Genomic DNA, 15,674 nt, shown 5'->3' with positions numbered 1-15,674 from the left:
CCCCTCTTTTATTTTTTATATTCTTTCTTAATGAATTACTTAGGGTAACTACTCCGTCCGACTTGCAAAATGAAAGAGTAATCTTTCCATTACGTGATGTCCGAACTCTTGAGCAATGAAGAGAATGATATATACAGATTATTGGTATAGAAGCAATGTGGAGATGGCCAACTGTAGTTATAGTGTAACTGAGTTGTTTTTTTTCTTCATGTGTCCTGCGTGCCAAAAGATCATGTCCAGTGGTGCTTTGTAGTATATTTTTAATTGATTTGCTAAAATTTAATTTATTTTTCAAACATGTTTTCCCGGTATTTATACAACTGCCTGAAATTATTCAAAAAATAATAATCTTTATTTAACTAATCTGTTTTTTATGATTGACAGGTTCAGACGAATCAACAAATCCCAGAGCACATGTAGAAGAAACAAATGAACCAGGTCAAGGTAAGATTAGCAAGCCAAGGCTGTTGAGCCATTCCTGACATAACTTTACTCATTTAGAGCCCACAACTCGCCTTGCCCCTTCTACTGTTAGAGAAAATATTTCCACCAATATTTGAAGCCGCATATATAGGCTAGGAGTTGGAATGGTTGACAAAAGACTATTTACGATGCATGCTATTGGAAGCATTTTATAGGTAGTGGACTGCTGCTGTCCAAAACTACTTCGGCAATAACATTACAGAACCAAGGTGACAAATTTTTTTTGCATATTCTGAGGTATCTACAGTGCATTTTCCTGCTATTAAAAAGTTTTATTTCAAATACCTAATAAGCTATTTTACTGACTTAGACCCTCCCGCGCCGTTTGGCGCATTTGCCGTCAAGCTGTTTCCATAAAATTGTAGATTCCCTGCCATTACAAGCAATGGGGTCTGGGGAGCGCTAGCAGCACTATTTCTGGTATTGAAAGCCAACAAAATGCATATTCTGAGGTATCTACAGTGCATTTTTCTGCTATTAAAAAGTTTTATTTCAAAAACCTAATGTGCTATTCTTACTGACTTAGACCCTACCGCACCGTTCGGAGCATTTGACGTCAAGCTGTTTCCATAAAAATCTGTCACTGGTAATGTCTGAAGCCTCTTCCCACCTGCCATGAGGACCTCAATGAATGAGTGGCGTCAAGTTGTACTAGGATATCATTGCAACTCTTCTTATGCGTAATTCATTTTGTCGGAGAACATGTCCCTCAAACCTCATGCGTCGCTTTCTAACAATCTTACTAAAGGGTCGACTCCCAGTTCGGCATAGGATTTCCTTGATTTAAACCCGATCGCTATAACGAACTTCTAAAATTTGTCTTAGCCATCTTTGATGAGCCACTGTACATTTAGTATTATTCAATTTCGGCAGATGACTATTCACTGCAGTTTATTAAGGGAGCCCTGCCACTGGTAAAAATGTGTAACTACTCTTGAATACGCTCTTGGAATTAAGTGACTGTAGTTTGCTTTAGATTTTATATCGAAAAGAGAAGTTTTATCGTCAAAATCATCTGTTGGGGGGTTTCCACCTCAAAATGCTCTGTAGGGGGATCTTAAACTCAAAACCATCTGGAGGGGTTTTAAACTTTAAACAAACGTCATCTGTAGAAGAGGGGTTTAAACTCAAAACCCCCGATTGGATTGGCTACGCTCAAATAATTTTAGTGTGTAATTTGCTTTTTTTTTATATTGAAGAGGTATTTTTAGCATTAAACCCCTCTGAATGGGGGTTGAAACTCAAAACCCCTTTTGGCAACGCTCATAGCATTTTGAGTGCGTAATTTGCTTTTTTTTCTTACACTGAAGATGTATTTTTTAGCCTCAAACCCCCCAAGCGGGGGGTGTAAACTCAAAACCCCTTTGGCTGCGTTCATAGATTTTAGTGTGAGTAATTTGCTTTTATTTATATTGAAGAGGTACTTTTTAGCTTCAAACTCCACTGGAGGGGAGTTTAATCTCAAAACCCCTTTGACTACACACAAAACATTTTGAGTGTATAATTTGCTTTGTTTTTATTATTAAAGAGGTATTTTTTACCTTCAAACCCCGCTGAAGTGGGGTTTAAACTAAAAACTAAGTCAAAACCCATTTAGCTACGCTCATAACATTTTGAGTGCGTAATTAACTTTTTTTTTATATTGAAGAGGGGGTTTATCGTAAATTTTGGAGGGGGTTTTAAAATCAAAATCTCTCTTAACTGTGCTCTTGGAATTAGGAGATTTTCGCTTGCATTTTTGTTTTGTTTTGTTTTATAGAAGAGGGGGGGGGTTAACTGCAAAAACCCAAGTAGGGGGTTTAAAACTCAAAACCCCATTGGTTGTGCTGGGGCAATTGATGGTTTAGTATTAAAATCTCACCTAAAATAAACAAAATCAAAGCAAAAAATCATTCACTAAATTCCGATCCCCCCCCTTGGGGGGGGATTTCATTTCGGGGGGGGGGGGGGTTTGAACCCCACCCCCCCCCTGGCTACGCCCATGACACCAGTGAAGGGGAAAACAACCCTGGTAAGTTTTTAAATAAGTAATTAAACAATTACAACCATCTTTATATACATTTTCATATTCTTCTATATATTGTAAACCAAAAAAAAGTCACAAATCTGTAATTCATTTATTTTAGGGTTTGTTTAATAATTATACACAGCAGTAAGTAATATCAGGTTGTTTTTTTTTCAGGATTTGCCCCTATATGCTACACACAGAACAGACCAAGACCCAATGCAGAATCTTCAGAAAGTAAGTTAAGAAGACTTTATTTTTTTATTTTGTATTTACTTATCATAACTTTACTAGCGTGGGCCAGATTATGGGTCAAGACCACCTTTGAGTTGAATAGCTGTTACGTGCGCAGCCTAGTGTGAATGTGGAATGGTGCGAATGTATGTTGAAAGGGGTAGAGAGGATGGAATCCGAAAATGGAGTAATGGAGTCAAAGTTTTTATTAACACATTATTAATTGTAACTCAAGTTTAAAGTCATCATTATGTACCATATATGAGTCTGTTATTGTATCATTAAAAGTCTCACCTGTACGTAACAATGGCCATTTGCTAATTTTTGTTCTAATTCCATTACCATCCTGTTCTGCAAATGCAATACTAATCTACCCTCATTACCATCCTGTTCTGCAAATGCAATACTAATCTACCCTCATTACCATCCTGTTCTGCAAATGCAATACTAATCTACCCTCATTACCATCCTGTTCTGCAAATGCAATACTAATCTACCCTCATTACCATCCTGTTCTGCAAATGCAATACTACTCTACCAACTCATAGGATCATGACATTGTAACAATTTTCCATTTAGAGTTCCTTTTTTTTATAGATTTCTTTTAGTAGGAAGATGTTGTAGAGAACTGAATTATAATATTTCAAGCATTTGAATTGTCAAAGTTAAAATATTAATTACTTTACTTTGTGTATAAAAAAGGACAAAAATGGTTAAAAGTATAAATCTAATTGGGTTAGGGGTAGGGTTATAAATCTAATTGGAAAAAATATTTTCGATGCCACAATTATGGTGCGACCCCATATATTGTACTTATACTGATGCCACTACGAACGACTGCATTACCATATAAACCGGCCCACAAATGGCATGGCGAAGCCCCGGAACCATGCATTATTTCCGTTATTTTAAGCTTTAAAAATGCATATTCTGAGGTATCTACTGTGCAATTAGTCTGCTACTCTCCCGCTAAAAAATTCAAAAACCAAATCTGCTTTCAATAGAGTCCAGCGACTGGTTAAAAAAGGTAAAACGCTTTAGTTTTTGTATTGGATGGGGAGGGTAACCACAAAACCCATTTTGGCTACGCTCATGAAATTTGGTGACTGTAGTTTGCTTAAGTTGGCTGCACTGGGGCAGTAAGTAAAGTTTCCCTTTCAGACATTGAGGTATGAGGCAAGTGTTGGTTTGAAGACTCTCCCCTCCCGGCTACGCCCATGAGTTATATTATAGATGTAAGCCTAATTATCTACAAAATATATAATGTTTGATAACGCATCGAAAACTGGACGTATGCATTCGTAGGATTACCTAATGTATTCTATTTATACCTGTTTGTAGTCTGAAAACTATAAACAATACAATAGAAGCCAAATGAGTTGGAAGCTTTTTGGTATTACTTATAGATTACAGACGTTTCTTCAAAAAATAAGATTGTTACGTCTTACGCATTTCATGTGTCAGTCTAGTCATGGATGTTGATCTGTGACTTAAAATATGCTAAATCATTGATTTTCCTGGTTGACTCAGGCAACCCATTCCATTAAAAGATAAGAGAAAGCAGAACGGATCGAGGCACTTACTTAATGTAAAAAGCTCTTGCTTCCTCCTAGTACATTCTTAAAAACGCGATTTGTAAATGAATATACCATGACCCATTATTTAAAATATAAATCTCCTTTCATTAAATATCGGATGTTACAGTGCTATATAAATTATTGTAGTTATTGTAATAATTTTCATCATTAATTACTTCATACTAAGCATAAGTTTGCCATTAATTATAATAGTATAAAAATTGATTTAGATCTAGATTTATTTTTTAATTGAATATTTTTTTTTTTTGTAAGCCTTAAGTGTAGTATTTTTAGATCTATGTTATTAAAAATAAACAAAAAGAAACTTTTTTTTCTTTTCAAATCGCAGAAAGTAGAGCTTTATTTCCATATTGAGCTGTGAATAATTTGGGTTGTTTTGCAATTTCGCGGTTGTGTGTGTTAAAGTTGATTTCTATTAAGTATTGTTAAAGGGCTAATTGTAGCGCCTTTTTTTTTTTGCTGCGTTATATCAATGTTTTCTAACTTAACCTCTCTCATCCCTCTTTTTGGTTAAATTTCATTGGAACCATTAAAAGACGGGGGAGGGAAGGAGCAAAAAAAAACAAAAACAAATGAGAGTGACATCAAAGGCCCATGCCGACCAGCAAAATGATTAGGCCAAACTCAACCTCGGAGACATCAAAGCAGTACATGCCGCTCGTGCATAGCAGAAAGTACGGTCTAACATTTTGCAAACGATAATACGTACAGTGTATAGGTTTTTTTTTTGTTTTTTTTTTTGATATTCTTGTTGAATTTCAAATAAAATTAATTGTATTAAGAATTTAAAAAACAAACAAACAAGAAAACGTGTTCGGGCCTTTATGTCTTGCTGCTGTCATTTGTTGTCTGCATTTAAATTTTCTTCTTTGGTCGCGACTAGACCGGCCCATTTGGTACCGGCCCACCGGGCATTTGCCCGTTTCCCATATAGCCTGTCCGCCCATGCTGAAATGTGTACTTATTTGTTTTTTTAAATCTAGAAATAGTCACGGCTCCAAAGGCGAATTCAAGTCTGCACTCTTTACCACAGCTTCAGGCTTAACTTAACTTAAGTGTTAAAACGGAGAAACATAACTGTAGCGTAACCAGCTAGAAAGCTCTCTCCGCTGCAAAGGTCATACGGGAACTAAGCGTGACGTAAACACACGCAAAATACTTGACAATAAAGCACGCTCAATACAAACTAGAATCTAGTTCTTATGCTTAAAAACACAGCTAGTAAACACGAAAATAAAAATGCATTCGTGCACAACTCACTGTGGGAGGTCTCACATATAGTAGCCTAATTAATCTACCTCTAGATCTAGCTTCTAGATATATTCTATATTGTGGATCTAGTCAAGTAAAAATATAAAGTAAATAGAGCGATTATGATCAGGGTTAGTAGGAGTAGTGGGTGACATGCATATGCTATGCTGTTCACATGGGAAACAAATATTTCCATCGCACAAATTGTAGATTTTTATTCTATATCTATTAAAAATTAAATACATGATATAATTGTTTCGGTTATACGTAATGAGATTTTAAAAAGTATTTGTTTTATTTTACTTGTTTTATTTTTATTACTAGAAGTGTTAGTTATTGGTTTTATTTTATAGGTTTGAAGCGAAAACTTCAAAATGATGATGAAGAAACTGAGCGAGAATTCAAAACCAGAAAAGTAAATTTGAAGAGTATAATTTATTTAGATCACTTTCACCATTTTTTTTTCAGCCTTATAATTGAGATACGCCAAACTACGTACTTGAGAAGCACACTAAAGCCAACAGCGCCGTTTGTCGTTTCAGGTTTATAAAGCCGTGGTTCTAATCAAACTTTTGTATGGTTCTGAGACCTAGAGCTCTAAGAAAGACATTTAAGGCTCATCGAACGCGTCCATCAAAGGTGCCTTCTCTCCATAATGGGCATATAGTAACAAAATTGCATTACAAACAATTATGTCACAGTTTAGTCCGGTAAGGACAGTAAAGTAGCGCTAAGCGTTAAGGTCCTTTCGACAGCCCTATAAAGATAAAAGTCAGGCTCTAGTTTGCCCTCTTTGTCTTAGAGGAAAGTAACTGGCAGCAGTTGGCCTATGAAATAGACTAGAAGCTCTCACAAAGGCTGCGGGATATACACAAGGCTCAATCAAAAACTCATTAAAGACAGGCGCAGAAGTTGAAAAGAGAACTTAGATCATCAGCAAACAACGGCTTTGTGGGAAAATGCACAGGTTGCAATAGGCTATTTTATTGGTCATTTAAAAAAATATCTACTAATATTATCAGTAGTACTACTACTATGATAAAACACAGTCTTTACTTTCATAGAATTATAATATTAAGGCTAAGTGATTAGTTCGGCTACAATAACGAAAAATGCATTGTTTTTAAGCTCTAATTTTGTTGTCTTCGCTTGTATTCGACAATGACTTTTCTATATAATTAACATGCATTTTTTTTTTCACAGTGTCTTACATCAGTAAATGTGAAGGACTATGCCTATAGAAAGTACCATGAAGGTCTCGAGCAGGATAACAAGCATTTGAATCTCCAAATGATCATGAACAACGAAGTTGCAAATGAAAATGAGAAAGTTCTTGTAAGTAATGTTTATTAAAAACATTAATTACATACACTAAGGCTTTGTACGAATGCTAAGCGAGTTTTGATGCCAAAGCAGATGGTCTTTGGTTCTAGTTCAGTTGATGTTTCTTAGCCTAGTCAATATTTTCTAAAACAAAAATATTTTTTTAATGTTTTCTTTTTTTTTTTTTTTTTAATTAAATAAGTGTTTTCAATATTTAACAGAGCAAAGTTATCATTAACAAGACTAACCTATAAAAAAATACAAAATATATTTAAAAAAAACAAAACAACTAAGCCTAAGAAGTCCCAGAATTAGACCAGTTCTCATAACATCAAAATTGTTGCTCAATATTTCCAATAATTAAGCTACACGACATTTTTTATTTCGAATTTCGAAATACAGTTCAGTTGTGACAAAGAAAGCGTCTTATGACCTGTACATTATAATCGGCTATTACTGTTTAACAGTTCACCTTGTTATTTAAAAACAAACACGTAGCCGGACTAAAACCAATCAAAATCGTTTATTTCGTAAATAGTCAGACAGTATTCTAATGTCGTGTTACAGTACAAAAAAAGTTACTACGTATACTGTAAATATGTTGTTAATTTAGCTCGACATACAAAAACGGGGCTAGTGTGTGAAAAGGATTCCTTGTTTGGAAATGTGGCCTAGTTTGTAATTTACCAGTTGATATACTATTCCTTCAATGAAGTCCAGTAGGGAGACGGCGCTTACAGCGCCATTATCCCGTTGATTTTTTGATAGGCTTTTATCCAACAACCAGGCCTGGACATATAGCTCTTTACCCTTGTCCTGTCTGAGGGCTTCCAGATATAATGACTGGACATGAGGGGCCGTACGACGTACACAGCTCACCGTCCCCGTTCTTGCAAATACCAAGTTGGGGTTGTTTTTTGTTTTTTTTTTACATATAGGCTTGCAGTAGGGCTGCTTCACATCTCCTAGGTTCACCGTTAGTATTCATGGTTTGTTCATGTGAAGTTTCATCAACATTGGTCAAACAGTTTTAGTTTTCTATAACGGTACATAAAAATCAAGGAAGGTGATTTAACGAAGACATATGTTTATTAAAGGCAGCCATCAGGGTTATGGATTTGTGATCTCCCTTGAAAAAACATCTGTATTATCTGTTAAGCTGCCTCATATATGTTTGTATATAATATTTTAGCTTGACAGAATAAAAGATTTGGAGGAAGATCAAAAGAATTTCCGAAAGTCTACAGAAGAAAGATTTAACAGAATTTGGGCGGTCAGTAAATTATGTAGTTCAATATTTTCAACTATAACTTTTATTGAGTATGCATTGAGTTTTAGGAGGGGGGATATTTACGTTTGTCTTACGCATATCTAACGTTTATATTTCAGATGTGCAATAGAGTTAAATGTGTTATTTGTAAATGCACATTTAATTCATCAAATAAACGAGCCATCATTCACCCAATGGGAAGAAGCATCTGTGAGGAATGCGCAAACCCAACAACACTTGGAAATGCTCAAGATTTGTTAGACACATCATTAGATGATCAAGTCCAAAATGAGGCACGGCTTTTTGCCAACTCAGCATTAAACAACTTAATAAAAGATCTTGAATCTGAACACAGAAATCATTCTGGACAAAATGTTTAATTATTGTTGTTTCAGGCTGTGTTCTGTTAATTGCTCATATATTTAAAAATTACGTTTCGTTTGTTCTCCCACCAAGCCTGGGTATACCTGCAATTTTCTAGCAAATACAATGATTAATAAAATATAAGCATCTAAACACACCTGCAATACTGGTTAATACCAAACTGTTTATCAAACACATTAGTCTATTATACAGCAACTGTTTATCGAACACATCAGTCTCTCAAACCCTGTAGTTGGGTCTTGATTTTCGTTCTCTTAGGTTGTATCGGCAGTTTGAATCGGCGGTATTAGTACAGTCAAATACAAAAAGTCTCTGTCTTCCACAGGTCCTACGAAAGGAAATAAAATCCTGACAAATGCATTACTTGGTGACTCGATGGTCGGGGCTTCAACCGGGTCCACTTCCCCCGATAGGGGTGGTTTGGTTGTTCGGTTAACAGGAGGGTTTAGAGAAGAGTTCTCTGTGTTGCTTTCTGTTTCGCTTTGAAGTGAGGGTGTTGCATTCCTGGGGGAACCGTCTCTCAGCACAGGGGGTCTCACATTCTCTGTGAAACATAAAGAAATGAATAAAGACATAAAGGAAGTGAATATCTATTTTTAATGTACTTTAAAACTTACATATTTTATATGTTGTATATAGAAAATAACTATATTTTGTAAAACTTTACAGTCACCAAATATTTTTATAATATTGTACAAGTTCAAAACTAAATATATTCAATACATTTACAACTAAATAAAATGTGTTGTTATATATTTTATATTTGGATAGTAATGAAATGTAATTAATTGACAACGCAGTTACCAAACAGGAATAATCTGGAAACTAATTAGACCAATATATCGGTTAGATTGTTTACTAAATGTATAACCTGAAGCGAGAATAAAGTGAGATAAAAATGGGACAACTGCATGCGTACCTGATTGGAACGTTAAATAGATAAAGGATGAATTAAAAAATTAAACAACTGGCATAATTAAAGATTCGGTGAAGAAGGAGACAATGGATGTCCTAGAAGGACAAATACACGTGATAAGGGCTAAAATGAACCATTAATCAACAAAGGCTGTGGTAGTACTTGCATTTACAACGAAGGTGCTGGTGGTGTTGGCGATGTCTGTAACTTGGATAACCAAGACAGGAAACGTAACAACTATGGCTTTGACTTTGTCAATGATAAGTACAGACCTGAAAAGAGAGTTCAAGAAACGAAAAAACTGACAAATAGTCTCACTTAAGCTTTGTAGGCGTTGTACAAGATATGAGTGTCTCAATCAGTCGGACAGATCAAGCCAACCTAAGTTTGCGTCCAAAAACTATTGCTGAAATACAAAAAGTCTCTGTCTTCCACAGGTCCTACGACAGGAAATAAAATCCTGACAAATGCATTTAGGTGATAACAAGACATGCACGTTCGGCGCTTCACAGGATAAATGCAAATACCAAGAAATCCGTCTACAAGGTCTAGAACTAAAAGATATTTGTTTCACAGCTCTCATGGAAACCCGATATAGTGATTGATAAATATTTAAGCATGGAACATTGCAAAAGATTTTAATGGGCATACTATTCTGACACGGCTGAAGATGACAATGATTTGAGAATTTGGCAATCTGTGGGACTACAACAGCTCCTCAAAACTTGTAGGAATCAGCACGCTCAACAGATGTGTGGGACTATGATGAAATGTCTATTGAAATTGTGTGGTAAAGCTGAAATCGCTAATAAACATGTCAGGCTAGATTAACACTCAAAATAATTTTGACAACTGTCCTGACTACCATTAAAATAGCTTTAAAGATTCTTTTACTTGTAACCTTAACCTGTATAGGCTTTTTGGACACAACTTTTCGTATTTTCCTAAGTTATAAAACAAAAAGAAAAGGAGAATTTGAATGAACGAAAAAGGGTTAAAAAAAAAAAGATTTAACATTGAAGAAGAAAAAGAGAAATATAGTGTGAACAAAAGTTAAGATACGAAGAAGAAATACTAAATATAATAGAGTATGTATGAACGTGTAACTGTATTGAAATAAGAGCGCAGTGAAGAATTAGAAAAGAAAAAGAAAATAGGAGAGAATGAAGATAAAGAAAGAGCTTATATGTCATGAAAAGAATGAGGAAAGGTGAGAGGAAGAAGAGGGTGTAATGTACTCGTTTAGAGAGAGAAGGTTAGTTTTGTTATACAAATATATTGCTAATGAGAAATAATAATTGATACATAGTCGAAGTCATATAAGATTAGCCCACAACATTATTTTGGCGACCCCGAGACGAGATCGAAGAACGCCAGAACATTGCTTGAAGTGAGTCAGAAATTTTTAGCAGTTGAACTAGAGTTCGTGGGACATGGCTGAGATGGCTGCCTGTTCGTGCGGTTTGCGCGCAGGACTGTTGTTCAGATTTATCGATGGTGGAGGGTTCAAACCCTGCCCGCTCCCTTCCCCCGTCGTCCTGTGGGAGGTTTGGACTAGGAAGTAATTACCTTCAACTCTGAAGGAACATCCTAAACATGTAAAAACAAACATTGAAAAGTAGACAGTTTTACTTCGCTTTCAAATAAGTCATTCGTCTTGAAATACAGTATTTTGAGCGGCGCTCGTTATTAACTTTGCAAGGTCGTCGATGTTGATTGTTAGAATCACTTTGTCAGTTAGACAGTGATGTATAGAAGACGTCATTCTTCTAAGTACTAGTCTAGATCTACACACGAGGGATGGTATACCATACTACCACACTGCGTGCTCGTCTGTTCAACCTGTGAGATTTGCGTATTTTGTTCATTAGAGAGAAAGTTGGACTTCTCATTTTTTGTATCTCTCTTGAGTGAGACAGCACCACCATCTTGTCTCAGTATTGACTGTTGCATACTATTGTTCCTGACCTGAAGATAGTGGAAGTGAAACATTGAGCTGTTATTTAGAACTTCATCTTTGTCACCGTCAAGATTGTTATGTGTCGTCGCAGATTACATTGGCAGCCAGGGGCGTAACTAGGGATTTGGGGGCCCGGGGGGATTGACCTCTGTGGGGGCCCCTTGCATTTTGACATTCGACATATGACATGAGATTATGTACGCAAAATATATAAGCCCCAAATCAAATTGGTTCAGTATATCAGTAAACTTAACAAAAAGTAATCATCAAGACTCTTTTAATGAATAATACCGTTGTTTATTAGTTAAATAATGCACAAGTGACAAATCTAAATTGATATCACTTCACGTCGTGCATTCTGTGCAGCAAAGACATCTATAACATCAACTTCATCGATACTTTCTAGTATTTATGACTTCACTGACATTAAAACCATGATAAGCCTTTCTTGTGTCATTGTGCTCCTGAGATACTTTTTGATGAGCTTGAGCTTTGAGAATGATCTCTCACATGACCTAATGGAAGTGGCCTGAATTAGCGGTATTCGGAGGAGGTTGCAAAGTTTGAGCACACGTAATTCCCATATGAAGCCTTTTTACCTAAATATGTCTATTGGTGATTGTATTACTGGTTTGTTGATTAAAAGTGCACGTGCATCGATGCCATCATTGAAAAAGCGATTTTCCATTTATTTCATCATACAGACAGAAAAAGTAGCACAGTTTTCAGAAGCGTGTCTTCATCTAACAGGTGTCTTGGTTCAAGAAGAAACCCAAAGGTATCCATTTTCTTTTCAGCCTTTGGAATCTGCCCTTCATCTCCATATGAAATCTGTCCAGCACATCTGTCGCAACACGTTTGAATTACAGTTTTATTGACAGTCCTACATTAGAACTCAACTTCCCATCAAGTCTTTTCTTTCTTCTGGTTATTTTGATTACAGGGAATCCATAGTATTCACTACCTTCTTTTGCTATTTCGATGGATTGTTTTTTTGTCAGTTTCTCATCATTTTGAAGAAAGCATGAATGGGTACTAATACCTTTAGCAGCTTCCTGTATATGCAGTCCAGACTTTTGTAGTTTCTTCCGAACTATATTAATTAGGCGCAGGAGCTTTGACCAGAATTCAAGATAGGCAAAAATTCTTAATTTTCCACTGTATGAAGAATATTCTGTGCTAATATTATATGGTATTACGTCATTGTTGGTTGTTTATGTTTTGTGCGAAAGCAAAAGGATTCAGAGCATACAAAAGTGGGAAAGATCCATATCTCGTTATGCTCGAGTATAGAAATACTCCGATAAGTGGACTGCCGTATTCACCATCACAACTGCTGACGAGTAGAAGACTCAGGAAATCATTCCAACTGATCCCAAACTATTGAAACCATCGGTAGCTGAAAATGCAGAGACATTACTCAACGAACGACAGATGAAAAGCAAAGTGAAATACGATGCAAAAGCAAGACTACCTAAAAATTATTCTGTCGGAGAGTTCGTCTAGGTCAGTGATTCCCAAAGTGGTCTATATGGACCCCCAGGGGTCTACGACGACCTCCAGGGGGTCCACGAAAGTTAAAAAAGATATTGGGGGTCTATGAGATGCTTTTGGGGGTCTACGCTAATGGATCCCATTTAAAACCATTACACAATTATAGTCACCGGGCTATGCCTGCAATCGCCGATTTTTAATTGTTTCTTTGACGAATGCACTGCTAATTTCTTTATTTTTTTTAACATTTACTAATTCTGACCTAAGAGAACGACAGAGTGGATATAATTAGATTTGGATAAATAAAATGTCAATAAGACTTAATACTTATGTTTTTATTGTAGAATAAGGATTGTGGTAAGTGATTACCAGCTGTTTGAGTCTGATGGTAGAGATAGTGATTATTTAGTTCAACTGGAGAGTGGAATGCAACTAAATGTGGCATTTGAAGGTTATTGAGCTCTGTAGAGTAAACCATTTCAAGACTTCAAGATTCTATTTAAAACATGATAATAGTAATAATATATTATAATAATCTGTATTATCCGTGAGGGAATTTGTTTTACAATTGTGCCTTACACATTACAATACATTATAAGAGCAAACAATTTGTAGGATATTGCACAAACTATACATTCCTACAACAGTTTCTCTTTAGCATTACATGTAAAATTTACAACTTAAAGGTTCATTTTATTGAATGAGTTTTTTTGTGCCTATTCCCATTTGGGTGATCTGTGTCTTATATCTTGTTTGCGATGGTCATAGATTACAATCATGAAACAGAAGTGGTGGTTGTTTTTTGCTTAAAATCTGTATAGCTTACCTATCAATGTTTTTTTTTTTCCTTGACTAATTGTCCAAGTGTGCGCTTTGTTTGTTGGTGATGATCTTGGTACAACATTGAACGTTACTATTTTATAAAGTATATTTTATTTTTTTTATGTTCAGATTGCTATACATGGCAGTGATGTTGAAACTTAAAATAATGCAGACGTTAGCATGGTAAAACATTGATGCTTATCCTATTAGGACTATTTTTCACTATACTAAAAGATATATTTTTTATGATGTTATTAGTTTTATTTTATGTGCATTGATTTCTTAGAATGAATAATACGATGCTATACGTCTGCTCTCATGGATGGGGTAGTTATTTCCTGACAACTGCAGAACCTCACTTTTAGTTTCTTTTATTTCCAACACACATGATACTTTATTGGTACGCCTACCTTAGCTAATTCTTTAACTTTCAATCCTGGTGAAATCCTTTTGTGCGAATCGAAAGTTTTTATTTTAATAACTTTTTAAAATATCCTAATTATGTCTACAGGTAACTGATATTTAACATGGCCGAATCTAGAAAAAAATGTAGACAGTATAGTATTGAATATTTGAAATTCGGCTTTATTCTTTCCTCATCCAGCAAGCTATTACCTATGTGCCTTTTATGTCACAAAATTTTGTGTAATGATGCCATGAAACCATCTAAACTAGAGAATCATCTGAAACGATGCCACCCAGATAAAATCGATAAAGACTTGAAGTATTTTCAAACACTTAAAGATAGATCTCAGAATAGACCTACAGTGGACAAAATGTTCACTTCGACATCACAAAGAGAAGATGATAGTTTACGAGCATCTTACAATATTTCTTTACTGATAGCAAAATCCGGAAAACCTGACATTGTTGGTGAAAAATTGATTTTGCCTGCCGTTGCAGAAGTCTTACAAACTGTTTTACACAAGCCTGCTTCTGATATCATTAAAAGAATTCCTTTAAGTAACAACACCGTTCAAAGACCAATAGATGAAATGAGTTATGACACTGAAAACTTCTTGTGTAAATATTTGCAAACTACATGCTTCTCTATACAGCTGGACGAGTCAACCTTGCCTAGTAATGAAGCATTATTGTTGGCATATTTTCGTTTTATTATGGATCAAGAAATCCACGAAGAACTTCTATTTGAAAAAACTTTGGCCATTGACACAGAAGGCTAATCAATACTGACAGTTTTGAAGGACTACTTTAAAGAAAAAGAGATCCCTTTAGGAAATATAATATCAGTAGCAACAGATGGAGCACCTGCAATGGTTGGACGCTACCGAGGATTTGTGAGCCTTTTAAAAGAAAATGTACCCGGCGTGTTGCTAAAAATCTCAGTGTCAGATTGCATGAATCTCTTCAGTTTGTCATTACTGCTGTTAATCGAATTCGAGCCAACGCTTTGAATACTCGATTATTTGCTCAATTGTGTGAAGAAAATGACGAGAACTTTCACCAACTGCTCCTTCACACTGAAGTTCGATGGCTGTCGAAAGGCTTATGTTTGACTAGATTTTTTTCTCTTTTTGACACTGTTTCAGAATTCTTGCATGATAAAGATTCAATTTTAAAACAAAATTTAATTAAGCGGAAATCGGACATTGCCAATTTAACAGACTTATTTCAGAAATTTAATGAAGTTAACTTGCAGCTACAAGGGGATAACCTGAATTTGATCAAAACAATGTCCATAATCTTGCAAGAATAAAATTAATAAAGCAAAACATTGGTGGTGGCGAATTTTCCCTATTTCCAAATTTAGAACACATAAAATGTCAGGAGGAGGACATTTTCATTTATGTGCATTTGAATTCCCTATATTCTGATTTTAAAATTAGATTTGAGGATATTCTGAATATGGTAATACCTCAGTGGATTATCGATCCATATGTTGATATGATAGAAGAGGATGATGTAGCATTGCA

General features: G+C 35.4%; 2 protein-coding genes across 2 annotated transcripts; both read left to right on the top strand.

Annotated features, from left to right (window-relative positions):
* Window positions 1-115: 115 nt before the first annotated feature.
* On the top strand, window positions 116-8,544 carry LOC106050421 (uncharacterized). Its single transcript, XM_056016280.1, has 7 exons — window positions 116-173; window positions 385-444; window positions 2,666-2,725; window positions 5,925-5,986; window positions 6,775-6,906; window positions 8,087-8,167; window positions 8,284-8,544. The coding sequence occupies exons 1-7, from the start codon at window positions 116-118 to the stop codon at window positions 8,542-8,544; spliced, it is 714 nt and encodes a 237-aa protein (XP_055872255.1).
* A 5,798-nt stretch (window positions 8,545-14,342) lies between these two features.
* LOC106050420 (zinc finger BED domain-containing protein 5-like) lies at window positions 14,343-15,428 on the top strand. Its single transcript, XM_056016508.1, has one exon. It carries the CDS (start codon window positions 14,358-14,360, stop codon window positions 14,922-14,924), a length of 567 nt encoding a protein of 188 aa, XP_055872483.1. The 5' UTR covers window positions 14,343-14,357; the 3' UTR covers window positions 14,925-15,428.
* Window positions 15,429-15,674: the final 246 nt, after the last annotated feature.

Source organism: Biomphalaria glabrata, chromosome 17 (assembly GCF_947242115.1).
Source record: "Biomphalaria glabrata chromosome 17, xgBioGlab47.1, whole genome shotgun sequence".
Taxonomy (NCBI): Eukaryota; Metazoa; Mollusca; class Gastropoda; family Planorbidae; genus Biomphalaria; species Biomphalaria glabrata.
The sequence above is the reverse complement of the archived record's forward strand: the minus strand, read 5'-3'. Positions and strand labels throughout refer to the sequence as shown.

Coding starts and splice junctions, on each gene's coding strand:
- LOC106050421 (XM_056016280.1), top strand. CDS start 116: ATGAAGAGAATGATATATACAGATTATTGGTATAGAAGCAATGTGGAG. Junction 5,987..6,774: donor GAGAATTCAAAACCAGAAAA/GTAAATTTGAAG, acceptor TTTTTTTCACAG/TGTCTTACATCAGTAAATGT. Junction 8,168..8,283: donor GATTTAACAGAATTTGGGCG/GTCAGTAAATTA, acceptor TTTATATTTCAG/ATGTGCAATAGAGTTAAATG.
- LOC106050420 (XM_056016508.1), top strand. CDS start 14,358: ATGTGCCTTTTATGTCACAAAATTTTGTGTAATGATGCCATGAAACCA.